This window comes from Amphibalanus amphitrite, unplaced genomic scaffold (assembly GCF_019059575.1).
Source record: "Amphibalanus amphitrite isolate SeventyFive unplaced genomic scaffold, NRLGWU_Aamphi_draft 000149F_arrow, whole genome shotgun sequence".
In the NCBI taxonomy this organism is placed as follows: domain Eukaryota; kingdom Metazoa; phylum Arthropoda; class Thecostraca; order Balanomorpha; family Balanidae; genus Amphibalanus; species Amphibalanus amphitrite.
Window position 1 is genome coordinate 145,878 of NW_024881644.1, and position 27,595 is coordinate 173,472.

General features: G+C 46.5%; 2 protein-coding genes across 22 annotated transcripts; both read left to right on the forward strand.

Annotated features, from left to right (window-relative positions):
- Window positions 1-612: 612 nt before the first annotated feature.
- On the forward strand, window positions 613-7,481 carry LOC122382875. 10 transcript variants are annotated; one of them, XM_043368751.1, is made up of 5 exons: window positions 613-678; window positions 1,499-1,674; window positions 6,480-6,630; window positions 6,800-6,940; window positions 7,206-7,481. In XM_043368751.1, exons 2-5 carry the CDS (start codon window positions 1,534-1,536, stop codon window positions 7,361-7,363), a joined length of 591 nt encoding a protein of 196 aa, XP_043224686.1. In that variant the 5' UTR covers window positions 613-678; window positions 1,499-1,533; the 3' UTR covers window positions 7,364-7,481. The 10 variants fall into 10 exon arrangements, with proteins under 10 accessions (XP_043224686.1, XP_043224681.1, XP_043224679.1 ...); XM_043368746.1 differs by having other exon boundaries at window positions 633-825; XM_043368744.1 differs by having other exon boundaries at window positions 639-673; window positions 1,466-1,674.
- Window positions 7,482-19,503: 12,022 nt separating this feature from the next.
- LOC122382877 (vesicle-associated membrane protein 7-like) lies at window positions 19,504-27,029 on the forward strand. 12 transcript variants are annotated; one of them, XM_043368767.1, is made up of 7 exons: window positions 19,504-19,615; window positions 22,723-22,968; window positions 23,458-23,595; window positions 24,480-24,564; window positions 24,805-24,872; window positions 25,183-25,275; window positions 25,759-27,029. In XM_043368767.1, the coding sequence occupies exons 2-7, from the start codon at window positions 22,765-22,767 to the stop codon at window positions 25,819-25,821; spliced, it is 651 nt and encodes a 216-aa protein (XP_043224702.1). In that variant the 5' UTR covers window positions 19,504-19,615; window positions 22,723-22,764; the 3' UTR covers window positions 25,822-27,029. The 12 variants fall into 12 exon arrangements, with proteins under 12 accessions (XP_043224702.1, XP_043224701.1, XP_043224703.1 ...); XM_043368766.1 differs by having other exon boundaries at window positions 19,533-19,790; XM_043368768.1 differs by having other exon boundaries at window positions 19,563-19,601.
- The last annotated feature ends 566 nt before the right edge of the window (window positions 27,030-27,595 follow it).

Below are 27,595 nucleotides of genomic sequence, written 5' to 3' on the forward strand. Positions count from 1 at the left end.
GAAAGGCTACACGTCCTTCGACCCAACGTGATCCCAACAAGAACAAAAAAAGACACACGCGCACGCCTGCTGAGGCAAGGCCTTGGCTGAGGCTGGCCAGCGAGCCGATACCTTCCTCTTGACATTTCTGGATTGTTTATTGCCCTGCCCGCCCCTCTGTACCCTATATCAGGCCTTGCTCTGTGCAGTAGCGGCGGCACCCCTTCAAGTGGGGGGGGGGGGGGTGTTGTTGTTGAAGAGTTAGGGGGGGGGGGGCACAGCCGACTTTTCGTTCCATTCTTTCCATGCAACGTCCGTAGGGCTAATGTTAAAATGGCAAAATCAAGTGGGGCACGGTGCCTTGGTGCCGCCTCCCCCCTTTCCGCCGCCATAGAGAACTCCCGCACGCATTTCCCGCACGTGAAATGAAAAAGCCGTACAGGTAATTCACCAGCTACCATTTGTCACGTGATTTCTGGTTAAAAAGAGATGTTTAAATATTTAAATATTTCACAGCCATTAAAATATTTAATGATGACCCAAAAACTATTGTAAAATCAATATCATTGAGAAATATAAAGAGATATAGACCATAATTCACTTTATTATCTGAGCATAATTGCTAGAACCACGTGGTATACTGAACTAGCCCCACAGCCCTTGGCCTTGACCAGCCAAACACTTGCGTCCCCACGTGAGGTGTTTCTAGTTTTATGATTGTCAGCGTGGGTTTCCTGATACTTGTACAAGGCTAGCTATTCCAAATTATTGCTGCCATCTATATCATTACCATTCTTACGCGGGCTTTTTTGCCCTAACCGAACGGTAATCATTGGTAAAACCAAGGTAAAACAAAACACCTACCTGACCCTCTGCGCCACAAATGTCTCAATTGCGTGCCTATCGAAATCTCGACTCGTTTTAAGATATTTCGTTTTAAATACATAATCAGAACTAAGGCTTGACCATATCTGAAGGAAAATCCAGACTACCTGTGCCTTGTGGTCCTTAAGTAAAGTATGTGCGTGTCCCACATTTGATCATGATCGGGTTTGCTTGCGATCTGTCTTGCTCAGAATAAGACTGAGACACGTCAATAGGAAATATAAATGGGTTGGCTGCACTGTGGGTCATGCACATTCAGTCAAGAAAATCATGAATGATATGGACGATCAGTCCAGAAAAGCCTGATAGGCCAGATTATCAGGATTGGCAGTGCCAGTGAAGCTTCAAATGAAGCTCTGAGCTCTTAACTTTTTTCCAGAATCTGTGTGTTTCTGTGACATGAGACAGTTGTTGCCGCACTATGTGAATCCAAGGGATGGAATTAAGCATTATTTTCATCATTTTTTGTCTTAATATCACTCCATATCAATATTAGCTTTCCCTATGTTCCCTTAAAATTCTCTGTCCTTGTGAATTCTTTCATTCAGATCAAGATAAATTGTATAAATTTGCTATGATATTTATAAGAATACCTTTTCAGATGTAAAAATACAGCTTTTCTCTCTGATGCCAGGTTCCCTCAAAGCCTTAACATCTCAAGCTAAGGCTATGAATGAGGAGAATGTGGAAGGGGCCACAGAGGTGGAGAGTGCTTTTGAGGCCCTGACCAAGCCAGGGCCTCTTTGTCAAGAGGAGCTTAAGGACCAGACAGATGACCTGGAACTATGGATCGTGCGTGCACCAGCACAGGTCAGTGCCCACACCAGCATTGTCGCTTCCCTTCAGTAAAGATAATGCAACAGATTCATTTCAGCAGTCAATATATTCTCCATGAACTGGGCACATTGAGAGACACCAGCAGGTATGTTGGGCACAAAATTCTGGAGATTCTTAGGGCTAAGGGTTGATGTTTGCCCAGGTTCACTGGAGCACCCTTTGGCGCTGTGTAGGTTTGCTGAGTGGTTCGGTTCTCTGGGGTAATTTGATTGGACTTAGGTTAGACCTGTTCCCTATCCATGCTCCCTTCGCCCAGCTATCGAATAGATGCTCTTGGCGCCATCTCTAAGTTCTGGCAGACCGACAAGCAAGAGCACCGTCCTGCATGAAAAGGCTGGCTGACCTGATTTTTCTTTAATTTTGGTCCTACACCGTACACGAGTTTTATGGGCCTTCAATATGAGTGTGTCCCTCCAATACCGTCGGACAATTTTCCCAGACACCAGATGATTCTACAGTGCTCGGATTTCCTAGGTGATTTCGTCATGACGATTTTGGCGACGTTTGAAATGCGGAAGAGCCGCCCTGATTGGGGTCTATATTTGACGCTCCCCTTCTCCTCAAACTTCTTTTACCAACGCGCCAACGCTTAACCCGCGCCCTGGTGGGGTCTGATTATAACGCGACCTGATGGGGGGTCTATTTTTGTCCCCTCCCCGTATCTCCGAAACTCTTGGACGGATTCGCAAAACTCGAACGGCGTTCGATAATATCACAGTTCAGGTCAAAGCTAAAATGTTTTGCCGTTCACGGACCTTCTAGGAAATGCGTTGTACGTCGAGCAAAACGCATTTAATCGAAAATCATTGGTAAAGCGTCGGTTCACAATTGCCTGGTACAGTCTGTCTTAACCCTCGCCTGATAGATGTTTTTCCAGCCGCGAACGTATAAGGGGGGGGGGGGGGTCCGTTGGACGGTAACCGGACAAAAAAGGAATAAAGTCAAAAGACAAATAGTCAAAAGACAAAAAGTCAAATGCAAAAAGTCAAACGGGATAAAAGTCAAAAAGATAAAAGTCAAAACGGATAAAAGTCAAAAGACAAAAAGTCAAAAGCAAAAAGTCAAAATGTGCAAAAGTCAAAAACGCAAAAAGTCAAATGACAAAAAGTCAAAAATGCAAAAAGTCAAAAATGAAAAAGTCAAAAGGATAAAAGTCAAAACGGAAAAAAGTCAAAGGACAAAAAGTCAAAACGGGTAAAAGTCAAAAGACAAAAAGTCAAAAAATGAAAAAGTAGGTATAAAATAGAAAAGTCGAAGTCAAAGTCTGAAATAAAAAGTCAAAAGGATAAAAGTCGAAGCATCGATCTTTTCATCTTTTGAAAAATATTATACAGCGCAACGTACCCTACCCACTGAAGTTGTGAGGAACATGTGAGTACGCGAGGGATTCTGACAGGTACCGGGGTCCGCAGCAGCGGGGCAGGGACGCTGGCTGCGGTGGTGGGGCCCACGCTCAACTCACAGGCCACATGCTCCCCATAGTGAACCTTCATCCTAGGGGGGTTCGGTCCCGGAGGGGTGCAAGCTGCACGTGCCAGAGGCAAAAAACGTTTTTCACGGAAAACGCTCTAAAACCGTCATCTATTGAGCTAGCACCATGAAACTTGGCACACTGATAGAACTCGAGAAGCGCTACAAGATGCTGAAAGAATGAGCGCTCTAGCATAAACGTAGCACGTGATATGACCAAAAAACTTTACAAATAGAAAGGTCGCGGGTTCGAATCTCATTCCAAACATTTTCGCCTCCGATTCTGGTCCAAGGCAACACGGTAGTGATGCCGGCGTCTAGTACTAAAATATGCGCAAGGGTTGCCCCATCAGCTTTGCAAATTCTCATCACGATCCGCCGCGTCGTTCGGAAGCTATCGCGAGAAAACGTCACGGGTCGCATCGACCCGCTGGTCATGCGAGGGTTGATACATATGTTTTACAATGATACAACGAACGACTCTTGACTTTTGACTATGTCTTGTTTATCTTATTTCCATTTGAATTTAACCGTTTTCACTTCAAGTGGCTTTGACTAAGGTTTTTTTAGTTTCGTTTTACAATAAGACAATACAAATTATTAATATTTGACTTTTTTCTTTTGACTTTCTACATATTTGATTTTTGACTTGTTTCCATTTGACTTTTATTAATTTGACCTTTTGCGGTTTTGACTTTTTGCTTTTGGCTTATGGTTTTTGACTTTTAGGAATTTTGACATTGATCATTTGACTTTTTGTCTTATGGTTTTTTAGATATATGACTTTTTACTTTTGACTTCTTCTTATTTGACTTTTTCCATTTGATTTTTATCATTTTGACTTTTTGCCGTTTTTTTTACTTTTTGTCTTGACTTTTCGCGTTTTTTGACTTTTTGCCATTTGACTTTTTGCTTTTGACTTTTTGCGTTTTTGACTTTTCGCCATTTTGACTTTTTGCCATTTGACTTTTTTGCTTTTGACTTTTTTCGTTTTTGACTTTTCGCCATTTTGACTTTTTTCCATTTGACTTTTTCCTTTTGACTTTTTGCGTTTTGACTTTTTGCCATTTTGACTTTTCGCCATTTGACTTTTTGCTTTTGACTTTTTGCGTTTTTGACTTTTCGCCATTTTGACTTTTTTCCATTTGACTTTTTGCATTTTTGACTTTCGGACGTTTTGACTTTTTGCCATTTGACTTTTTGTCTTTTGACTTTTATCCGTTTTGACTTTTATCCATTTGACTTTTTTCCATTTGACTTTTATCCATTTTCACTTTTTGCATTTGACTTTTTGTCTTTTGACATTTTGTCTTTTGACTTTTTGTCCTGGAATCCCGTTGGACCCCCCTTGCCGTTTCGCCCCTGATCGAGCTAGATTTTTGCGGAAAAACGAGCGTGTTGCCCGTGACGAGAGGAAGCCGATGATACCCAATTTTAAGGTCCTAGGTCATCGGTTGACCTTCCAAGTCAGGTCAATGACCCAAAAGTCGGGAAAATCGGGACCTGTTAGAAAGTCGTAAAGCGTGGCTGCTAAGGGGTTTTCCGGGGTGCTGATCACGAATATCGTTTTGATCACAGATGATGTCGTTAAGCGTTTAGACCAGGTCGGGTCAGGTCAGGTCAGGTCAACCGGTAGGGGTCGTGACGGGTATTCGTAGTACCTGTCATCCGCCTCTGACAGCTTCGTAACATGTTACGAAGGCACCAAAAGTACTTCGTAAATGTTCAAATGGTTGCTAAATTCGAATTCAGCTAAAAAAACTAGCCTAGAAACATGTAAAACTCGAAAAAGTGAACCGAGGTCACCAAAGGTCAATGACCTGACCTGACCTTCAGGTGACCTTGACACCTACCCTAATGCATGGGAGCAACATCAAATCACATGTATGAACGTTTGAAACCACGAAAAGCTTGCAAACGCGCGGCTAATGCGATTCCGGCCAAATATGGTCTCGGAAAAGAGGTCAAAGGTCATTTGGGTCAGGGTCATGACATTTTCAGGGTAGGTGTAAAATGGATCAATGCGAGGGTACTGAAAGTTTCGTTGCGATCGGCCGCTTTTTACGCGAGTTATTCGCGAAAAACCTTAGGGGGTTGCATCAACCCCCCCCCCCCTGTGCCGGCGAGGGTTAAAAGTACCGCGCAAAGTGACAGCGGATCCATCAAGCCTGACCGAGGAAGGGCAAGGCCTGCTATAATGTGAAAGTCACCTGACCAGTTGACCTGGGGAATGGACGAGGATGTCAATTGCTTCGGTGACTCAAATTAAGCAGACCGTTCCTCGGTCAGGCTTGATGGATCCACCGTTACTTTGCGCGGTACTTTTAAGACAGACTACATAATATGTTGCTAAAAGAGGTCACTGTTACCAGGTCAGGTCACAGAGGTCAGGTCACCAAGGGTCAACACATAACCCAACTTCACTAGGGCCGTGTGATCATGTTTTATTGCAAATTTTTCATTTCCAGCTCATGATGTTGGTTAGACGACCATCAGGGATAGTTAATAACGTTCTAGGGAGGTCAGGTCGAAAAAGGTCAAATTTCGAAGTTGATGTTTTTGCATAAAAAGGGTACCTATTCGAGGCAGCTCATCACGGGGAATCCCATGGTGGTCTTAGTGTTATTCCACGTGGTCTATAACAGCTAAAAACTGAGTTTGAATATAAGACGTCATCAATTTTGAGCAGTTTTTTCCGCCAAAACTTCGCCAAGAGTAGTTACCAAGCTCAAATTTGATATGTCGATAGCAGTCTTATATGTTTGTAACATATATTCTGTTTTTGTTGGTTCGAAATTTTGATTTTTGTTCTTATTTTTAGGGTATTATTTTTTAATCACCTTTTTCAATTTTGGGGTCAAAATAAAAAAACTCCAAAAAAATCCGAGATGGTGGTTTTGTAGCCCTGTTAATTTTACATCTTTCTGATTTTGAACATTTTGCTCTAACCAAAACTGTACGGACAAGTCTTCCCGCTCTTCCCGCAAAACCTTTTTTGGGTCGAAAAGGGCTGAATATGATGTCACTCTGACGTCATTTTGGCCAGCCTATCCTAGACTCTTGAACCATTATTGACACAAGGTGTAAAAGTGATGTATGAGAGGTTACTGAAAGTTTTGCGACGATCGGCGCAGTCGTTTTAGAGATAATGCCAAAAGACCGGAGGGGGCAAAAATAGACCCCTTCCACGCAGGGGGCGGGTTAATACTTAATGGTGATAACTGGTACTCTAAACTCATCTCCTCTTTGCACCCACGTGTTCCTCTAGCCAACTCATGATCAGTTCCCCTCTGTGGCTGGCCTTTCAGGTGAACATCTCTGAGCTGCGTAACTGCAAGCTGCCACTGAGTGAAGGACGAGTCACGCGCAGTGACACGCTCGAGCTCACTGCCGAAGCATACGTACCAGAAGGACTTCATGTGCTGCTGCCCAACAGGAAGGGGAAGAAATTGAAAATGGGTAGGTGCACTGCAGCTCGAGGGCACTGAATATGCTTCTATTAGGCCCAGGGTGCTGGAGTTTGGGTACTGTTTGTACTGCTGTCTGTCTCGGGTGCCGGTACTGGAGTGAGTGCTCTGTTTGTGACCACACTCTGTTCGGTTTTCTGACGGTGTCGCGCGGCCCGCAGTGCCGGTGCCGCTGGCCGGTCAGGTGCTGGTCCACCGGAGACTGGACGCGCCGGCCGCCGACCCCGCCTCTGTGCCGGTTACCTCAGCGGTTCCCGAGCCGCCCGAGGCGGGCCCGGACCGCCACCCGCTGCTGGGCGTCGGTGAGTGCCGCGGTGAAGGAGGCGCGGGGGGGGGGGCGGGAATGGCGCTCCGTGCGGTGTGCGTCAGGGGCGACAGGGCACGGATCTGCTGGGTGACAGGGGACGTGTCTTCAGAATGCGGGACCACTTTTACCGTTTGCGTTGTTTAATACATAGTGGCGTCAAGGCACTCGTCAGAATGCCCGTGTTCCTTATAGTTGGTTTAGATAGATTGCCCGCTGTTATGCACATATTTCCTTTATTAACGCATTGTTACCTGTTTCAGGCTATAGGGAAACGTTAAAACGATGCAGTGAAGCTCTTGCATTATCGAACTCGCTTGACTCCCGGCATGCCAGCCCGAAGAAAAAGAAATCGTCGAAAGCAACAGCGTCCGAGCCAACACCGGACACGGGAAAGAAGAAAAGAAAAAAGCTTCATTGATTCAGGTTTATTATGATGACATGACATGAAAAGTGTGTGATATGCCATGCCTCTTATTATTGTGTATTTTCACGTACTTCCGTATTTCTAGGAATACAAGTGACAAAATTTAGAATTATGTCAATGCTTTTAAATCTTATCAAACGATTTAGTGACGAACTGTGATAGAAGAGGTTCTGTCGCGGAGATTCTCGATCTCGAGCACCAATGCCTTTTATGGTGGCTCTTTTTGAAGTTATAATTTTATCGAAATCATTTATTATATTCCGTTTCCACTCGCATTTGTCGCTAGCCAATCATGGTTGGTGGGTTGATGAGGCGGGAATGGTGACAACTGACTGCCAAGATCTAGTATTAGCACTCGCACCACTGTCGAATTGACGTACTTAAATGATCTATCTGCTTCGAATATGTTGATATCACCTCGGCGACCTTGAAAGATTAACTAAATTTCGCCTATTAGTAACTTAGAACTGTACTAGGCCGATCGAGATGAAACCGCCACCAGTCCATACGCTGTGTGCGATGGCGTTTTCGATTACGTTAGGCTAGGTAGACGTTAGGACGTTAGATAGACGTTAGGCTGACCTGTTAAAGGAAATAGTTCACTTTCCTGCAATTAGTATTTTGCTATTGATTTATGATTTTTTATGCTCAAAATGATCATGAAATAAAATAAAACCTTTTTGTAAAAACAATTATTTTCTATATTTTTATATAGGACAAACTATATTCTTTGTAAAATAATGTTTGACGCGGAAGCTTATTACGTGTTGACCAATCATATCGCGTAGTTCAAACCTACGCATACTGCATTGGCTGTAAGCAGCATGCTGATTGGCTGACGATGACGTGGCTGCATTCCTGTGCAAGGCACACATTCCTCTGCAAGGCACTCTTTTCGGAACGAGAAATGGAATATCTTCGTCTAGGGTGATCATTGAGCCGTAAAAGCTCCTGATTTGTGCTAGTCTCAGCTCAAGCTACGTAACTGCTATTCCAGTTCAAAACCCCATGTTAAAAGTGAACTATTTCCTTTAAAGTCACGGTGGTCACCTGCGGTTACCATATTATAATCGGTCCATCGGCTGATGAAATAACATGCCGCGATTGGACTGGTGCCGCTTTCGTCTCGATAGACGCGGTAGTCGTCACTCGTCAAACAGCGAAAACATTAAGTTGACCAGTGTAGGTCACATGAGGTCGCAATGTTCGCATGTGCAAATGATTTTTTTAATGCAGTGAATCGAATGATGGCGACTGGCGTTCTCGTCTCGATCGGCGGAACAGTCTTCGGGTAATAAATGCGGACAACGCTACTCGACCGCACCCTTGTGTTGGGGAGCGGCGGCCGTTCGTATCGGCCGCCGGCAGCGTGCGCCGGCGCTGCAGGCGCTGCAGCCTGCAGTCCCGGCCGGCTGGTGACGTAGGAGACGTGGCGGCCGCTGATTGGTCGGCGGGCGCCCAGCCCCCCTATATAATGCGGCGCATCGCCGGCGGCGGCAGTCGCTGAGCGGGTTGCTCGGCGAGAGGGGCTCGGGGCTGAGCGGTTGGCTCGCCAAGGGGAGCTCGGGGATGAGCTGGCGGACAGTTGGTCCGGCCTGATGGGCAGTCAGTGTACTAGCGTGTAATGAGCCGATGTGCATAGATTAATACATTAGTTAACTGAGCCGTGGTGTTTACCCGAGAATGCGTGTTCCGAACAACTGGCGCGGTCGGTAGGACGGTTCGGACACTAGCGGACGCGCATTCGTTGGGTTGCACCATTTAAAGTAAATTTTATCTTTATTTTATTTTGAATCGGCTCAGTAGAGTAACGTAACATGGAAAGAGAAATTTTACTTTTAGCTAACTTTGAAAATTTCACGGGGGTAAATGATCAATCATGGGGTCGATGGTACCGACGGTTTCGGGCGAAAACGATCGCGTTCTCCGAAGAGAATCGGCTGCAGGGCCTGGTCAGCCTGCTGCAAGATGGCGCCCTGGACTATTTCGCCTCACTGTCGGAGGAGGTCCAGAGCAACCTCAAGCAAACTGTGGCCGCACTGGAGGCCCGTTTCGGCACAGCGAAGAAGGCGATACAGGCGCACGCTGAGCTGGCGAATATCCGGCAGCAGCCCGGTGAAGCAACGCGCGACTTCGCCGACAGGGTACGCCAGGCAGGCCAGGAGGCGTACCAAGGAATGGCAGCCGGTGACCCTGCCGTGGAAGCGACCGTCGTCAGCCGCTTCGTGTGCGGCCTCCGTGAGGAAGAGCTGCAGACGCGGGTGCTTAGAAAAGACCCGTCCAGCCTCACCGAGGCCATGAGGATCGCGGATAAATTCCAGCAGCAGCAGGACGCACTCCGGGTCATGCGTCGGCCCATCGGGGGCGAGGTATTGGCGGTCCGGGACCGGGACGCGCCCGACACCGCTCGGCTTGACGCTCTGGAGAGGGCGATTGGAGAGTTGCAGCGCACCCTTCATCGCATTGAGACGATGGAAAGGCGGGACGCGTACCGCACGGGACACGGGACGGGAGCCAGGAACCCCCGACGAGGGCCACGGAAGGCGAACAGGCGGGGTAACGGGCGCCGCTGTTTCCGTTGTAACAGCCCTGACCACTTGATCCGTGACTGTCCGGCGCGGCACGCACAGGCAAATGAGCAGGCGGGGTGGTCCTTCCCACGCGGTCATCAGCAGGCGGGCCTGGAGTGGGCGGAGTGCCCCCGTGGTCCGTCTGAGGAGGCCGGCGGATGGACGCCTCTCTGTCGCGGGTGCAGCCGTGGGGGTCAGCGATGGGCGGGACGCCCGCCTGCCCCGGCGACTGCGGCCGTGGGCATGCCTGCCAGCCCGACAATGGGGGGCCCCACAGCGCACGCGGGTCACTGGCAGCGGGGGGACACACCGGCAGCGGAGTGCGGCCGTGAGTGGCAGCGGAGGGTGGCTGACCCACCTGCACTCTACGGTCCACCCACCGCGGGACAGCCCACTCACGCGGGAGACAGAAGCGCCACACGACAGTGGGAAGGGTGCCCCCACATCTGCGGTCACGCCCGCGGGAACGCCGAGGTCATGTCACGCCAGCCCCCGGGAACCACACCGTCGACCGTGTGCACGGTACAATCAGAGCCGGCGGGGAGCGAGGCTCCGCCAACATCCCAACCCCCGCTCGATGAGATCGGGCATCACGAGCAGTCGGGAACCGCGAGCTCCGGTTTGGTGAGGCGCTGCTCACAGGTTTGCGCGCGGGCAGCGGCCCTCGTGACTTGTACCGCTCGGGCCGTCTTCAAGTCAGCACTAGCAGGACTCGACCGAAGGCGACAATGGCCGACCCCAGTGGCCTCATGCGTGGGCCCAGTCGAGCCCGACGCGTCCGGGGCGAGCCGTTGCGGGGGCGGGCAGCCCAGCAGCGGCTGCGTCGAGGTCACGGTGACCTCAAATGGGTCAGAGTCGGATAGCGTGAGCCGCGAGGGCGGGTCGCCCAGCATCGGCATCGCAGGCCAACCTGACCGGCAGACCGCCCAGGCCAGCGGCGAGGTCAACTCGGCTGGCGATGTGGCGGGCGAAGAAGCACGCGCCATCAGCCGTCCGGGCGTCGACGGCGACGCAGGGGACGCTAGTCCGGTGGAGTGGAGCGGCACGCAGAAGGCGCAAGACGAGAGCCCACCACACAATCACGCCCGACAGCGCCTCAGCCGTCAGACGCCTTGCAACACCTCTGTGCTGGAAAAGTGGGGCAGGGCCTTGGACTTTGGAGGTCAGAATGATCGAGTGGTGAGGCGAGAAAGGCCCGCCCCACCTCCAAGGGCGCCGGTGCAGATCGAGCCGGCCACACGCCCCTTCGAACGCGAAGCTGGTGACGAGCGCGACTGCCGAGCAGCAACTGGAGGGCAGCCAAAGTTAGGCCTGCGGCACAAGGGCCCGTGGGGCCACGGACGAACGTGCAGTTTGCCGCGGGAGGTGACCGCCGTATGGTGCGCACAGCACCACCCGGATCGCGGCGCGGGACTCGAACCGCCTCCAGCCGCCCTCAGACCACCAGCGCCGTACCGAATGCGGCACGGGTGGCTCAACCGTCGTCTTGCACGGTACCAGGCGGGAGGCTCGTGAGCTGCGGAGATTGTAGACACCGAAGCGTTCGGTGGACCCGATCATTGTGCGCTCGAGAACGTGTTTAAAGTTTCCTTTGTGTGTGTGTGTACGCGGGTCATGTCGTTGTAGTGATTGTAGTATATGTTTTTGTTAAATGTTGTGCATGCTTGTGAAATGCGAGCGGTTGTACACTTCTCTTGTGTAGGAGGGGTGTGTGTTGGGGAGCGGCGGCCGTTCGTATCGGCCGCCGGCAGCGTGCGCCGGCGCTGCAGGCGCTGCAGCCTGCAGTCCCGGCCGGCTGGTGACGTAGGAGACGTGGCGGCCGCTGATTGGTCGGCGGGCGCCCAGCCCCCCTATATAATGCGGCGCATCGCCGGCGGCGGCAGTCGCTGAGCGGGTTGCTCGGCGAGAGGGGCTCGGGGCTGAGCGGTTGGCTCGCCAAGGGGAGCTCGGGGATGAGCTGGCGGACAGTTGGTCCGGCCTGATGGGCAGTCAGTGTACTAGCGTGTAATGAGCCGATGTGCATAGATTAATACATTAGTTAACTGAGCCGTGGTGTTTACCCGAGAATGCGTGTTCCGAACACTTGTAGCCATTCTATAACTCAGGAGTCAGCAGGAATCTTTGGGCCGATCGGTACGGACGACGGACGAGACGTCATTCGGACGACGGACGAGACGTCATTCGAATCAGGGGTGAGACTTCATCAGTCTGTTCGAATATGGTGACCTCAGGTGACCTCGGTGACCTTGAAAGGTCAACTTAACATATTCGCCTATTGCAGCCATTCTGTAACTCAGCCAGGAACTTCTGGGTCTATCATGACGAAAACATCACCAGTCGATTCGCCGTGAGCGATTTCAAGTTTTGAATATGGTGACCTCAAGTGACCTCCGTGACTTTGAAAAGCCAACTAAACGTTTTCGCCTATTGCAGCCATTCTATAACTCAGGAACCGATCGAGCCGATCGAGCGAAAACACCAGACGAATCGCCGTATGCGACTTCGTCAGCCGTTTCGAATATGGTGACCTCAGTGACCTTAGGAGGTCACATAACCTTCTTCGCCAATGGTTTTCGCCTTTGAAGGTCACTGAGGTCACCTGCAATCACCACATTCAAAACGGCTGATAAAATCGCATACAGTAGATCGACACGTGGTGTTTTCGTCTTGATAGCCCCAGTAGGCAGTGTGTTGTTCCTGAGTTATGGTATGACTGCAATAGGCGAAAAGGGTTATGTGACCTCCCCTCCCAGGGCCACCGAGGTCACCTGAGGTCACCATATTCCAAATAGCTGATAAAACCGCATGGGGCGAAGCGACTATATAGTGGTGCTTTCGTCTCGATCGACCCAGTAGTTCCTGAGTTACAGAATGGCTGCCATAGGCGAAAACGTCAAGTTAACCTCCCAATGTCACCTAAGTCGCCTGAGGTCACAATATTAGAAACGGCTGATGAAATTACATACGGCGAATTGACTGTGATTGGTGGTGTTCTCGTCTCAATCGGCCCAGTAGTTGCTGAACATAGAATGGCTGCAATAGGCGAAAATGCCGAGTTGACCTCTCAAGACCACCGAGGTCACCTGATGTCACCAATACCACATTCGAAATGTATCCCCTGAATCGAATGGTGTTTCGTTCGTTCCGATCAGCCCAGTGGTTCCTGAGTTATCGAATGGCTGCAAGGTTGGCGGTCGAGTCGTGTTGTCCCGGAAAGGCTGTCATATACTAAAACACCTCATAGCATATGGCAACACAATCTGGGGACCGTTTAGGAAAGAGGACCAGAAGAGACTCGAGTGCGTGCAACGACATGCAACGAGAATGGTCGCGAATCGAGCACCTCCCGTACCCTGAAAGACTCCTTCGATTGGGACTGCCACCACTCTACTACCGGAGGCGCAGAGGCGACATGGTGACCGTATACCAGCTGCTGCACGGAGGGTTGGCCCTGTCGCCAGAAGTCTTCAGGACCCGGAACAAATCAACTCGAACCGGGGGCCACGAGTGGAAGCTCGAGAAACCCAGAGCCACCAAACTCGTGCGCAGGAATGCGTTCAGCTTCAGAGTCATAGACAACTGGACTTTCTTTTGAGTGTAGTGGTCATGCACAGTCCGTAAACCAGTTCAAGGCCCGGCTGGACAAACACTGGGGCGGCATTATGTGCGATGCCCCCTATCCTTGACCCGCGCACCGACGGGGTCCGCGCCAACTTAAAACCGACGGGGGGGGCGGTTGACCGCCCCCTCCCCTCCCCTGATATCTCGAGAACGAAGCAAGATAGCGACAAGCGGTAAATGGCATGGGATACGCATGGACAAGGTCTTTAATTTTTACTAGGTCATTTCCAGGTCAGGTCAAAGATGACGTCACAGGGGGTCAAAAATGTCCAAATGGCGGCGCTAAAAATGAAGCGAGTTTTCCCCGAATAACCTTCGAAGTAGCCAAGCTAAGAACTAACTAATGGCACCATCGTGATCCTCTCGTCAATCCGCATCGAACCTTATGTGTTGACCTCGAAAGGTAAAGGTCAGAGGTTGACCTCAGGTCACGTGACCTCAAGGTCATCATGTTTATCATTCGATGCGCCTTAACGAGCTGAACACACTGAGACCATCCGCGCGGCTGTATCTTGTTCCTGTAAGGAATTATTAGCAAAAAAATCTTTGGTGACCCTTGATGACGTTGCATGACCTTACAGCTGTCCAAGAGCAAAAAAGGCCTAAAGGTTGTCAACGTTGATCGTATATGAAGTCATTCATAGTAGGTATATTGGGCCATTTCGACGCGTTGTAGTGGAAAAAACAAGGGGTTGATTTTTTCCCCATTGACAAGTAAGGAATGACAAGGTCTTTACTTGATGAGTATATGAGTAAGGTCCCCAATGAGTATGCCAGTATGAGTATGAGTAGAGTAAGGTCCCCAATGAGTAAGGTCCCCATTGACAGGTAAGGAAATTGACCTGACCTTCGGTCATCCATATTGAAATACCGAGGTATACAAATTGTAACACATCAATGACCTCGTTACATCCTACGACTTTCAAAGGCCTCCGTCATCATCTGTAGCGATCTGCCTCTGACACGGTGACAAAGCTGCAAAAAAGTGATTCGAGGCTGGGTCATTCGAACTTAAGTGACCTGGACCTGGTGACCTGGCCTTGAAAGGTAGGAGGTTCAAACTTGCACACAATGTGTAGGCATAATTGATGAGGGAAAACTCATGCCAAATTCCCGCTATTCGCCAAAAACCTCGGGAGGGGGGCTGCAGTTAACTGCCCCCCCCCGTCGGTGCGCGGGTTGAGAGCCCAGCCTGTATCCCGATACGAGCTCGATGAGAGCGGGATCCCCAGGCTAAGTGGCCTTTTTCAATCCCGATCACCACAAAGGTAAGGTAAGGTAAGCTGACGCCTTGATTGAGGTCACCGAGGTCACCTGCGGTCACCACTCACCAATGTTTGAAGATTCTATTTATATCGTACACAACAAACCCACTGATCGCACCCGTCCGTCGTTTCCATCCTAAGGATAATCAAATCCTTCTCCTCCCTACCGCAACCCTCGGTCCGGGCTAGACAGGCAACTTTATCTCGTGCGGGCTGGCAGGCTGCTCCCTTGGAGCGGCTCCGCTGCTCTCAAGAGAGTACACCCGTCTCCCTAATGTCCCGTCTACCCAATGTCTCCCTCTAATTCCTATCATCCTTCCGGGTCTGAAATGGTCTTTTCGGACAGAGAAAGGGCCTAACCCAACAAAACAAACCAGAACCGACTGATCGCATTTTCGTTTGGATTGGAGGCTGGAGCATGTGGTTCGGGGTAGTCGTCTGCACGAATGACTGTGGAATAGTTGTCCTTATCTTCGAGCCTTGTTTGATACAGTTATGGCGCGGTAGTGTCATTTTGTCGAGCGCTTTGTGTGTGTGTTCGTTCAAAGAAATAGCAGATGCTCTGGGAGTGCGAGACTTTGAAATTCAGAAGATTGTCAGATTGAGGCAAAAACCTACAACGGAGAAAGGAGATGAAAGAAATGCAAATCAGAACCAGAAAACGAAACCAAGAATACTCCTGCTGAAGCTGGGATCAAAGGAGCATGTGGAGCTTTTGTACAAAAGGAGGTTTGATCTCAAGAGCAAAGGCATAGAAAATACCTACATTACAAGGGACCTACCTCCCGAAGAAAGGGAGAAGCAGAGAAGACTGAGAGAGGAGTGGCTCAAGAAAGGGCGAGAAACCCATGTCATTTCTCGGGGGAGGGTTGTCGAAAGGAAGGGAAACAAAGTAACACAGTAAGAAGGGAAGAAAGCAGGGATGGAAGGTACAGGAAACAAGAAACAAACAAGGGGTCGAAGACCTACAACCAGGAAAGTAGAAAGGTTTACAAATTGAATCTCATTAACATACAAGGATTAACAAAGCAAAAACTGGCAGAACTAGAAGAATTGTTAGCCTACAGTTGTGACATCTTATGTATTACTGAGACCCACCAAAGATATGATAAACTTGAGATTGACAAGAACTTGATCAAGATAGAGAGCATGAGAAAACAAAAAGACAAGAAAGGAGGAGGGCTCATGTTTTTGTATAAACAAAACAGTGGTGTTGCTTTAAGTAAAGCCCCTTCAGAGAATGAAGATGTTTTGGAAGTGAGGGGAAGTATATTGAACAAACAGGTAAGGATAATACTTGTTTACATGTCAGTTGAAACAAAACCAGAAGACAAAACACGAAATGAGAAAATCAAACAAGAGCTTGAAGAGAAGCTAGAAGAAAGTCCAGACATGGCAACAATGTTGTTGGGGGATTTTAATGGACATGTAGGGTTCCTAGGAAGCCAAAAAGAGAATAGGAACGGAAAATTTGTCATTGATGTGATAAACAAAAACAATATGATTCTACTGAATGGTGATGACATATGTGAAGGCTTGTATACATGGGGAAGTAAAGAATACAGAAGTGTTATTGACTATGTGCTGGTCAACAGTAAGATGCATCAGTCTATCCTCAAGATGAAAATTGATGAAAATCAAGAACTGCTAGATCTATCAGATCACAACATGATCACAGTGTTTTTCAAAGATGAAAAGTCACTGAATCTCAATAAAGCCAAATGGAAAGATGAATACTTCATTAAGACAGACCAAGAATCATTGTCGGGCTTCGTGCAAGAGGTACTACATAGAATAGAAGCTGATAACATATGCCTAATGGAAGACCTCAATCTGATAATGAAGGATGTGGCAGAGAAACTGCTTACAAGAAGGTACAGAAGAAAAACTGACAGAAAGAATGACAAAATCCAAGAAAAACCATGGATGACCGAAGAAATACGGAAACAAATCAAGCAAAGGAAAGCCTTCAACAGACTCAGGAGAAATGCAAAGTCAGAAGAAGAAAAGAGCAGATTATATGAAAAATATTATGAGCAGAAACGACTGACGAAGCTACTCATCAAGGAAGAAATAGCAAAGCATGAAAAGAAAGTGACTGACGAAATACGTTATAGTAGCTACAAAAGCAAGGCACTTTGGGAGAATATCAACAAACTCAAAGGGAAGCAAAAGGAAAACAGTCAAGTTCGCCTATTCACAGAAGCTGGACAAATGCTGCAAGGAGAAGAAGAAAAGGAAAACTTAGCAAGTGTCTGGAAGAAAATCTATCAAAGACATGAAAACAAGTTAGAAGAAGTGTGGAACGATAGGACGAAGCTAACCTATACTGCAGATCTGGAGAAAGAGAAACAGGACCAGATACAAATAAAAGGATATAGTTTCCCAATCACACTGAGAGAACATATGGATATGGCCATGAACAGTAGGAAGAGGATGAAGAAGATGGAAGATATACAAATAACTGAGGAAGAAGTCACCAAATGTATAGGCAGGCTTAAGAACAAGTCAGCGGCAGGACCAGATGAACTCAAGCCAGAATTATACAAAGCTTTGATAAAAAATGACAAATGCTTGAAGATACTGACAGGCTGCTACCAAGAAGTCCTCGAGAGAAGTGACACGCCATCAGAATGGAAGATATCAAGGACGAAAATGATACCAAAGACGTCTAAGCCAACTGCCAAAGACTTGAGACCAATTGCTTTAACGAATGTGTCCTATAAGATCTACATGTCAATTCTAAAACAGCGACTAGAAGATCATCTAGAAAGCGCAGAGCAAAAGTTAGAGACACAAGCAGGGTTTACGAGAGGAGGAAGAATAGAGGACAACCTTTTCCTATTACAGTACTGTGTGGAAGAAAGCTTTAAAATGAAGGCACCTCTGATTGTAACTTCAATTGATTACAGCAAGGCGTTTGATTCCATCGATAGAGCTAAGATGGTAGAGGTGCTCATGAAATACAAGATTCACCCCAAAATGATTGATGCTGTGGCAGCCACATACCAAGGAGACAGAACCTGGATTGAACTAAATGAGAACATAAAGTTAGAGATTTTAGTAACAAGTGGTATACGGCAAGGGTGTACAGGATCAACTGCTTTCTTCAAGCTCATGACTTATATCATCACAAAAGTAATGGAGGCAACAGAAGCAGGGTTCAGAAGCTGCAAATTTACACTGCCAATCCTATTCTTTGCTGACGACGGGCTCCTACTGAACCATTCTATTGAAGAAACAGAGACTAGCATCAGAAGACTGACAGCAATTAGCAAGGAGTGTGGGCTGGACATAAACAAGAATAAGAGCAACATTATCACATTTAATCTGAAAGAACAGCACAGAAGCATAGAAGATATTGAAGTAAAAGAAAACATAAAATACTTAGGTCTGAAAGTAACAAATACAAGGGATGTGTTCAGAGGGCAGAAAAGAATCATGATTGAAAAGGCACAAAAAATGGCAAACATGACCTATTCAGTAATTGCAAAATCATGCAACAAACTACTGATTGGTAAGACCTACTGGAAATCCTTAGCGCTGCCATCAATACTGTACGGCTCCAGTGTCATGACAGTCACAGAGGAAGAGACCAAGAAGCTGCAAGTAATCGAAAATGGTGTCTACAGACAGATCTTGGGGGCTCCAAAGTATGCACCAAATGCTGCATTGAGAGGAGAAATTGGAGCATCTCTGATGACAACAAGGATTAAAACTGGAAGACTTCAGTACATGAGAAGCATATTGCAAGGAAAAAATCAACTACTCAAAGAGGTGTTAACGGAAATGATGGACGAGGGCAAGAACAAATGGATGAAGGTAACCTGTTCCATTATTGAGGAAGTCGGACTCAAAGTAAAGGATATGTACCAGATAAGCAAAAAAGACCTTAAAACACACATGCAAAAATGGGATGGAAAGAAATGGAAGGAGGAATTGTTAACTAAAACTACTCTGTCCCTGTACATTGTCTGGAAAAAGGAGATGAAGGAAGTAACGTTTATTGACAACCAGCAAGCATCAACAATATTTTTCCAGGCAAGAGCTAACTGTCTTCCTTTAAATGAGCGCAAGAGATACAAGAAAGAAGACACAAGATGTATGATGTGCAATGCAGAAAATGAAGACCTCGCCCACTTTATATTGAATTGCCCAGCTTATGAAGAAGAAAGACAAGAATCAATGCATCTTCAGAAACCCTATGCAAAGGATATTTTAGGGATGTTTCTGTTTGAGGAGGAAGATATCGAAGAAAAGAAAGAAGTATTGCTTAAGCTGTGGAAGAAAAGAAGACTGCTGGAAATAAAACAAACTTCTCCATCCTAATTGACCTTCATCCTCCCAACACCCAATCCTGTCCCCTAGTGAGAATCCTAGCCACACTAACCAACCACAACAATGCAACCCATCGATCAAAGTAAAAGTTAAAGTTTAAAGGAAACAGTTCACTTTCCTGAAATTAGTATTTTGCTATTGATTTATGATTTTTTATGCTCAAAATGATCATGAAAGAAAGTAAAACCTTTTTGTAAAAACAATTATTTTCTATATTTTAATATAGGACGAACTATATTCTATGTAAAATAATGTTTGAGGCGGAAGCTTATTACGCGTTGACCAATCATATCGCGTAATTCAAACCTACGCATACTGCATTGGCTGTGAGCAGCATGCTGATTGGCTGATGATGACGTGGCTGCATTCCTGTGCAAGGCACGCATTCCTCTACAAGGCACTCTTTTCGGAACGAGAAATGGAATATCTTCGTCTAGGGTGATCGTTGAGACGTAAAAGCTCCTGATTTGTGCTAGTCTCAGCTCAAGCTACGAGACTGCTATTCGAGTTCAAAACCCCATGTTAAAAGTGAACTATTTCCTTTAAGAACTCAAGGAGGTGCCGATACAAAGGCTAAACCTCCGATAACCATCGCATCGCATCGTTCGTCGCGGTGGGCTTGGAAAGGTCTGAATATCTTGTATTTATTAATTTATTTATTGCGAGTTAACAGTATTTGATGAGTTGAGAGGTTAGCCTCTAAAATGTGTGAACATAATTGTCACTTGAAGATTATGGTCAACGTAATATGAAAGGTTGTGACTCCAGGCCATAAATTGAAATCTGAATCCGTGGGGTTGATTGTCGATTGATAGGTATTTTGTCCTTTTTGAAGTGGGAAAATGAAAGAAATTCAATGCATACCTTGATATTTAAAATAACAAAGCCTGCATTTGAGCAATGCAGAGAAGAGTTAAACACTTTGCCTGTCCCGTAGCTCAGTTGGTAGAGCATCGGACTCCCGGTAGTGAGAGCCCGGGTTCGAGACGCTCCGGCGCTCGATATATGAGACTCCTGACGGGGATGGTCTGCGGTTGGTGGGAGCAACCGCAGCCAGTTGAAGTCAGTTGAGTGGGACAGGCCGTGTCCGGCTTTGAAGGGCACGTTAAACTTTGGCATCTAAATTCTCCCGTTACCCGGAATTGCGCGATCGGACGGTAGGGGTCGGGGTCTACGCAACAAGCTCTGCTTAGCGTGGACTCCGGCTCTGTCAATCCGTCCATTCAAACATTCGAGCTAAATTTATAAAAAAAAAAAAAACACTTCCTTGAGCCGTTTACTGCCGAACTTTATCGCACCCATACGATTACATGGATTGGTCCAAGAATTTGGAATGCTATGATAACTCCACTCTTTCCACATGCCAAAACTGAACGAGTATCAAAACAGAAAATCAAAGAAACATCAAAACAACTAATAATCGCGGAATACTAAAAGCAACTACATGTTACTCTGTGTGATAGATAGGAGAGTTTATCACATATAGTGGATATAACAAAAATAGCACAAAATAATACAGAATACCTCAAAACAGTCACCTAGCAAATAAATACGCACATTGCTAATAAATACAATAACTTACAGTAAATGTATTGTATACGCATACAGTCAACTCATAGAGTACTTTATGTTGAAGTTTATCACATATAGTATATACTTAATATAACACAAAATAACACAACATAATACAAAATAGTACCAAATAGTCACCCACAGATGATGTTAGAGGCAGGAGGGCCTCTCGGCAACAAGCTCCGCTTAGCTGAGGGCCACCCTGTGCTTTAACAATGACCTCTGCGTGAACCTGACCAGAGCCTCACCTACCCGTGGAAAAACTTCTGAGTATGAAAGTATATTGCATGTCTTGGTTATTTCACTCAATGCCTAATCCCTCCTTTCTTCTGTGTCCCATGTCTGCATGCCTTTCTTATATAGACAGTCATTTCGGGATCGTAGTGGGGGGCCAGTCAGTGGCTTATGAGCACATTGACTACTTTCTGACTTCTTACTGAGCCTTGCCTAATTCCTTGCTGCCTTCTTGGTTTACTTTTATGTTTTTTCCATTTCTTAGCAGGGAGTGCCACGACATTGCTTCTTTTGTTTCTTGGTGTTAACGCAAGGTTCTGTGTGTCGTTGGGTTCGAGGGTGGGGGCACTCCTGGTCACCTTTTAATGGGTGGCGGTGTATTTCTTAAAAAAAAAAAATGCACTGGTGTGTGCTAGTACCAGTGTTCTAAAATTGGATTTTGGTTGGGTGTGCTGAATCTGATGAAGAAAAAATCCTAGGATGAGAAAAAAAGAAAGTAAATAAATAACTGAGGTATTTTTTTGCAAAATGGTGTAATGCTAATTTTTATGCCAACTGATCATCCAGGATTTCATGTCAGGATCTTGACAGGGTGTGAAACAAAAGGATGTGGGTGCATCAACTGTCAAGTGACATGTAAACTGGCTGTTCGAATACACAAAACCTTTTTCAGAGATGAAGTAAAGTCAGTCATTCATATTTTAGGGATGAAAATGTTTTCACCATCAGGTCACAGGTGTGATTTGCCACCAAAAAATCTGAGAAATAGAGCACTGGCTAGTACAGTGGCTGGCTGGTGTACTGTATACAGTACAGTGACTGGTGAGTGAGTCACTATTTCTTGTGTGGGCCCTTATTGTGACAGGGCTTGAAACTTGGCCTTTATAAATTATATGTGTTAAAGATTATTCAATAATGAATAACAAAAATTGTGTTGGCTTCCTGAAGAAGCTCAAATACGCCTGGAAAGGAGGATAGTTGGATGAAATGTTAATGAAAAATGGACCTAACCCATCAAAATTATTTGTGTTGAATCATACTGAATGAGTTTGGTGTCCCTAAAATGCCTTGAATAAATTTTTAAGTCTGAGGTCCTTACTAGATTTTTGAACAATGCCCAAGGTTCATAAATCATGAAGGACTGTGGTTTTTGAAAGCTTATCACATGCCAAGTTTGGCATGCATGTATTTTACTGTATGCCAACATTGAATTAGTTTCCCAGGCTGAAGCTCATAGCCAGTTTTTAAGGAGGTCTTCCCAAAATCTTGGTTCACATTGCAAACTGGTGTAACATTTTTGTCTGCTCAGTGCTCAATTTGTTAACACCATTCCCCCCCCCAGCAAATGTATTTGCTTAGGCCAGGCATGCAGTAAATTTAAGCACCACAAATAATTTACTACAAGGTGCTATTGGAATGCTATTATCTTTGATCACCATTCCAAGATTCCCCAGCTTCTCTTAGCAGGATTCATGTGGTCTGTGCATATTACCAATAAGATACTAGTAGGTAACAATAAGATAAGATAGGTAAGATAGGAGCAAGTGTGCCAATGCTCAACCTTATCCCATATGTTGATGCATATGTGAGGAAGGGCAATGTCAATGATGTGTGGTGATGCAATTTAAGAATGAATGATTCAGTAATTTGTTATGCATCCAGTGTTTATTATTCATATGCATCAAAGTCACATATTCAGTGGTGTCTTTTAAATCATGCTTGAAATGTTTGATATTTTATTTTATCTTTCCAGGTGATCTGAGCTGATTGAGCTGCCCAAGATAAACCAGCAGCCATGACAATTCTATTTAGTATGATTTCAAGAGGCACCACCATCCTTGCCAAATGCGCCACCTGTCCAGGCAACTTCATGGAGGTGGTGGAGCTGATCCTCCCCAAGATTGGGCTGCAAGATTCCAAACTTACCTATGCCCATGGAGACTATCTGTTTCACTATGTCACTGAGGCTGGAGTTATTTATCTTTGTATCACAGATGATGTGAGTACAAGAGCTTATTTTATTTGAGACAAAGCTTACATTGTTCTGTGTTTCAACAAAATAACTTCTTTGCTTCAGGACATTTCACCTCTAAAAAGACTGCAAGTCAGTTGGTTGTGGGGATGCTGAGATAGTGTCTTCACTCTTCAGCGTATGACCTGGGCCAGTCAGCTGGCTACTCATGCTCATTATTTTCTGTTAATATGTAAAAGACTTTGTTTCACTCTCACTCGCAATAACCCCACATTTTATTCAATGGATGTAAATTACTTGTTTACATAGATGAGACGACCAATTTTACAACACGATGATAAGCACAGATCGATACTCGGCTGCCCCGTCGGCAACTCTAAAAGTGTGTCGCCGATCAGCCAATTAGGTGTACCCTAGAAATGTAACATGACATCGCGTTTCTGCGCCGTTTACCGACACCCTTGCTTAGCGTGCGTTATTGACACAACCCAAACTCCCGTGCACGGCTACTGGCAGGCGTTCGAGCGTTCGCGGGCGTTCAGCTTCCTGCTGGAGCTGAAGAAGCGCTTCACCACCGTGTACGGGTACCGGCTGCACTCGGCTCTGCCGTACGCCATGAACAGCGAGTTCTCTCCACTGATGGCCAGCGAGATGGTAAGCACTGGCGGCGGGACTGGCTCCCAGACTCCCGGCCGGGGTTCATTGTTCATCACACCGACGGCTGGGAAAGGAAAGAGGCGATAAGATGGATGAGAAAGAAATCATGTCGGAGTGAGACGTACCTTCCAGTCCCTGCCACTGTCTTTACAAGCTATGACAGTTTTTGCTAACGTCATTGTTTTCTGCTGGACGTCAACGTATCACGCATGTCGGAGGTGCTCAATGACAAGTGAACGTAATTAGAAGTCCAGTGAGAAAAAGCAGTGTTTTTGGGCTCCTTAGTTTATAAACTTAATACACTACCGACATCTGGAAAAGTTTTAGACTGTTTTTTTTTTTATTGAGTGAGGAATCGGAGATCAGTGTTAGGAATTGGAGGTCATCCTCCCTTCTGTTTGAAAGTCATCACTAATTCAAGAAAAGGGCGAATTAATGTGTTTTATATTAGTAGGATTCTTGCTGAATAACTTTCCACTGAAACAGAAGCCATCTCAGACTGGCTATAGTGAGGGTACTCATGGTGCTCGGTGCTGTGTGCGGCTCGCTGGCGGGACACGCCGGCTCTGGCCGCGCTAGCCAGTGACTGGTGACTCGTTGGGGCGATTTCCAGGACGCTGCCAGACGCCTAGATCGAATGTTGATAGCGCTGCCCGTCGTATCAATAGTTGATGTATTGGATATCATCGCAAAACATTCCTGTTCCTTGTCACCGGGTGGTCACGGGAATGGCATCCTTCTTTTTTATCATTACGCATAGCTAATTGACGGCGAAAAACGGTACAGTTTATAAACAATAGAACGTCTTTTTATTTGTTTCGTTGTCATTAGGGCAACCACCCCTGTGTAGCACGGGCTAACTGCTGGTGTTCTGTTGACAGAGGCGGTACTCGGAGTCGAGGAGCACCCTAGCCAAGGCCCAGGCAGATATGGATGAACTGAAGGAGATCATGGTGCAGAACATCGGTAAGAGGACACCGGTAACGAATAAATACGGCGTCATTAGTCGATTTTTTAGCGCAGTCACCTGACCGTTATCAGTCTTCAGTTCCCACTTTTTTATATCCTACTGTATTTCCATTAATTGAAGGCGTCTCCTTGCATTATCAGTCATGAGGTAAAAAATCCATGTTCGATGTAGCCCTGTTGTAAACACAAGCAATTAAAGTGTTGTTCAGTGTTTTTTTTTCTGCGTTTTGTTTTCAGACAGCATCGCGTCTCGAGGAGAAAGGCTAGAGCTTCTCGTCAGCAAGACGGAAAACCTCAGTGCAAACGTAAGCCATCGCTTGGTTCTTACTTCAGGTAGCTCAGGAAGCGACGATAGAATGCTCAATATGGCTTCCTTTTAAGGTCATTGCACATCAAATTACCTGAATAACTATGTGCCAATTACCAAGCGCCATTGCTCACGCTATGACCATTGTGCATTGATGTCAATCCACCTTTGTTTTATTAGGCAAATCAGTCATCACTGGCGTTCGCTCCATCCATTTACAATATATTTAGTTGCTAATAGAGGTCGGTGGCGCACCAGGAGAGAGCGGACGTGTGCACGTACTAACTACCCCGCATTATCTGCGACAGAGCGTGAGTTTCCGGTCGACCAGTCGGAACCTAGCCAGGGCCATGTGGTGGAAAAACGTCAAGATCATCGTGGCCTGCGCCGTGGTCTGTCTCGTAAGTTGCCATCACGCAGCTGATACTTGATAGGCGATTGATAATGCTGAGCTTTGATATATTGGTGTCGAATGTCAGTGCCGTTTTTAGCGGTGCAATTATCAATTCATCCACTAATTGCTCATAGTCGGTTCTTTGTATCGGTATAAACTATAATAAAAGCACACAATGGTTTGCTAATGTCAAAAAGTAAATGTCTTTCGACCATATCATATTTATAATGCTTACTTACATAACTTCGAAACGAAGTGACACGAAAATAGATAAAAAATTGATGCAATGATTTTTTGTACCTATGGTAAACAGAAAAGAGGCATACATTGCGGTTGGCCATACGCAATAGTTGCGTCATATGATTCGCCTTTGCTATAGCGTGCATTGTTATTGCGTCGTTGCGTCGTCTTGGCATTTACGTTACGTGCAGTGTGCAGTGTGCAGCCCTCCACCGCCCGACTGACGCGCCACCTATCTGGCCCGTTCCAGCTGGTCCTCTACGGCATCGTCACCTACGCGTGTGGCGGCTTCAAGTGGAGCAAGTGCACTTAGTGTCAGCCGAGGGAAGTGACTCCGTCGCCTGTCGTGAACGTCGCCGGTGCGGAGCCCGGACGTCCGCTTCTCCCGGCAGGAACCGGTCCATTGTACTTCTCAGCTGGACTGCGCGGTCCTAAACATTGTCTACAGTTACAGCTTCATTTCTGTGTGCTACGTGGTCTGAGTCGGCTGATTGGATCGTCTATATGGGAGCCTCTGTCAGGTATGTCTGAGGTGGTGACTGATTGAATCCAGGCAGACGTGAAGGCTGCCGGCTGCTGATGTGTGTTAGAACAGTGGCTGGCTGGTGTATACGGTGAGTTTGAGTCGCTCTTCTTGCTGGGTATGCTGTGAACTCAAGTGCTAACATTGTCAGACAAGATATCAAGATATTTGCGTTGATCTGCCACACTACATTAAATCGATTCAGCTTCCCATCAACTATACTTTCCACCCCATCATGCGTCATGCGTATTCGTAATTCATTCCGGTCAATATGATATTCAGACAACAGACAATACTTCCTTGCATCACTTGCTTGATCTTTCTGAGCAAGCCTTCATGAACATTACAGATTGGCTGATGGTTAGTGCATTTGGCAAATCTGGTTGTAAGTGGCAGAGACCGGTTTAGATGTTGGTCGACTAGTTTCAGCTGCGATGGTAGATGGACGACTTCTTGTATGTACCGCAGGCAAATATGCGTGCCTGTTTGGGATCGGACGGTCCACCTCAGACTAAGCGCGGCTATACGGGTGCCCTGAACCCCGGATGTAGCCCAGTGAGTGCCGGTGTGTATATTGATATATCCTTTTGTGTAGGCTGTGTTTCCTGACCGGGAGGATTTGCTTCATCAAACGTTATCTGGGTGCATATGTACTTAGTATCTACCCGCAGCTGCAAGCGGTGTTGCGTTCGTCCCTGAATTCCAGTAACCCTTCCGTTGCGTATAGATATCCTAGGTATCCACTGTACGGTATTCAGTTGGTGCGCAGGTCTTGATGGCTGCATACTTTTGATAACTTCCAACAACCAATGTACCGATGGGCTATATACGATCTGTTTCAACATCTACAATATATTGGGCTGTGTTGTGAATATGATGATTAGCAGATACGTATTTGTTTGATGATGGGATTGCCATGCCAAGATGTGAGATGTGAAATATAACTCAGTATTGCATGTGCGCAATTATTCTTGTGTAATAAAAGCATCATGATGTGCGCCTATTTCAATTACTGCTGAAGGCAGTGTCGTGCAAATCTACATTTGTATCATGATTTTCAGCTCAGGCGCTGCAATGGATGGAGTGGGTGACTAGTGACTACCTACTGAATGCCGAATGGCTACCTTTGGTTTGCCTAGACTCGTCTCACGTCTGTGATTGAATTGCGTTGGTTCTTGGCTCCCAACGCGCGTGTCTGCACAATGCACAGTTATTTTGATATCGAAAGAACGGACCCACGAGCAAAGTGGTTGAACGCGCTCCAGCTCAGTGATGTCAGTAGTCAGTACACAGATGACAAAACTGGAAAACATTGCGGAGTTTTATTGCACAGCTCATGGTAATACTGGAAGCAGCGGAGAGTCGCCGCCGGGCGCCAATTGTGCCATTGCACATCAGTGTACTGCATGGAGGGCGACGCACGAATGGTTGAGTCATAACTTGACCTCTGCCAAGAGAATACAAGCGACTCAAACAGCAGGTCAATCAAACTTAGGTCAGTTTTGGGCAGATGATGAATCAATGAACCCACGTCAATACAAGAAATATTTATGGAAACGTTATG

Bases quoted from the DNA above. Each gene is read 5' to 3' on its own strand.
- LOC122382875 (XM_043368744.1), top strand. From the start codon at position 1,492: ATGCCAGGTTCCCTCAAAGCCTTAACATCTCAAGCTAAGGCTATGAAT. The intron at 6,631-6,799 runs GTAGGTGCACTG...CGCGGCCCGCAG, and splicing joins GGGGAAGAAATTGAAAATGG to TGCCGGTGCCGCTGGCCGGT. The intron at 6,941-7,205 runs GTGAGTGCCGCG...TACCTGTTTCAG, and splicing joins CCACCCGCTGCTGGGCGTCG to GCTATAGGGAAACGTTAAAA.
- LOC122382877 (XM_043368767.1), top strand. From the start codon at position 22,765: ATGACAATTCTATTTAGTATGATTTCAAGAGGCACCACCATCCTTGCC. The intron at 22,969-23,457 runs GTGAGTACAAGA...GGCTACTGGCAG, and splicing joins ATCTTTGTATCACAGATGAT to GCGTTCGAGCGTTCGCGGGC. The intron at 24,565-24,804 runs GTAAGAGGACAC...TTTTGTTTTCAG, and splicing joins GATCATGGTGCAGAACATCG to ACAGCATCGCGTCTCGAGGA.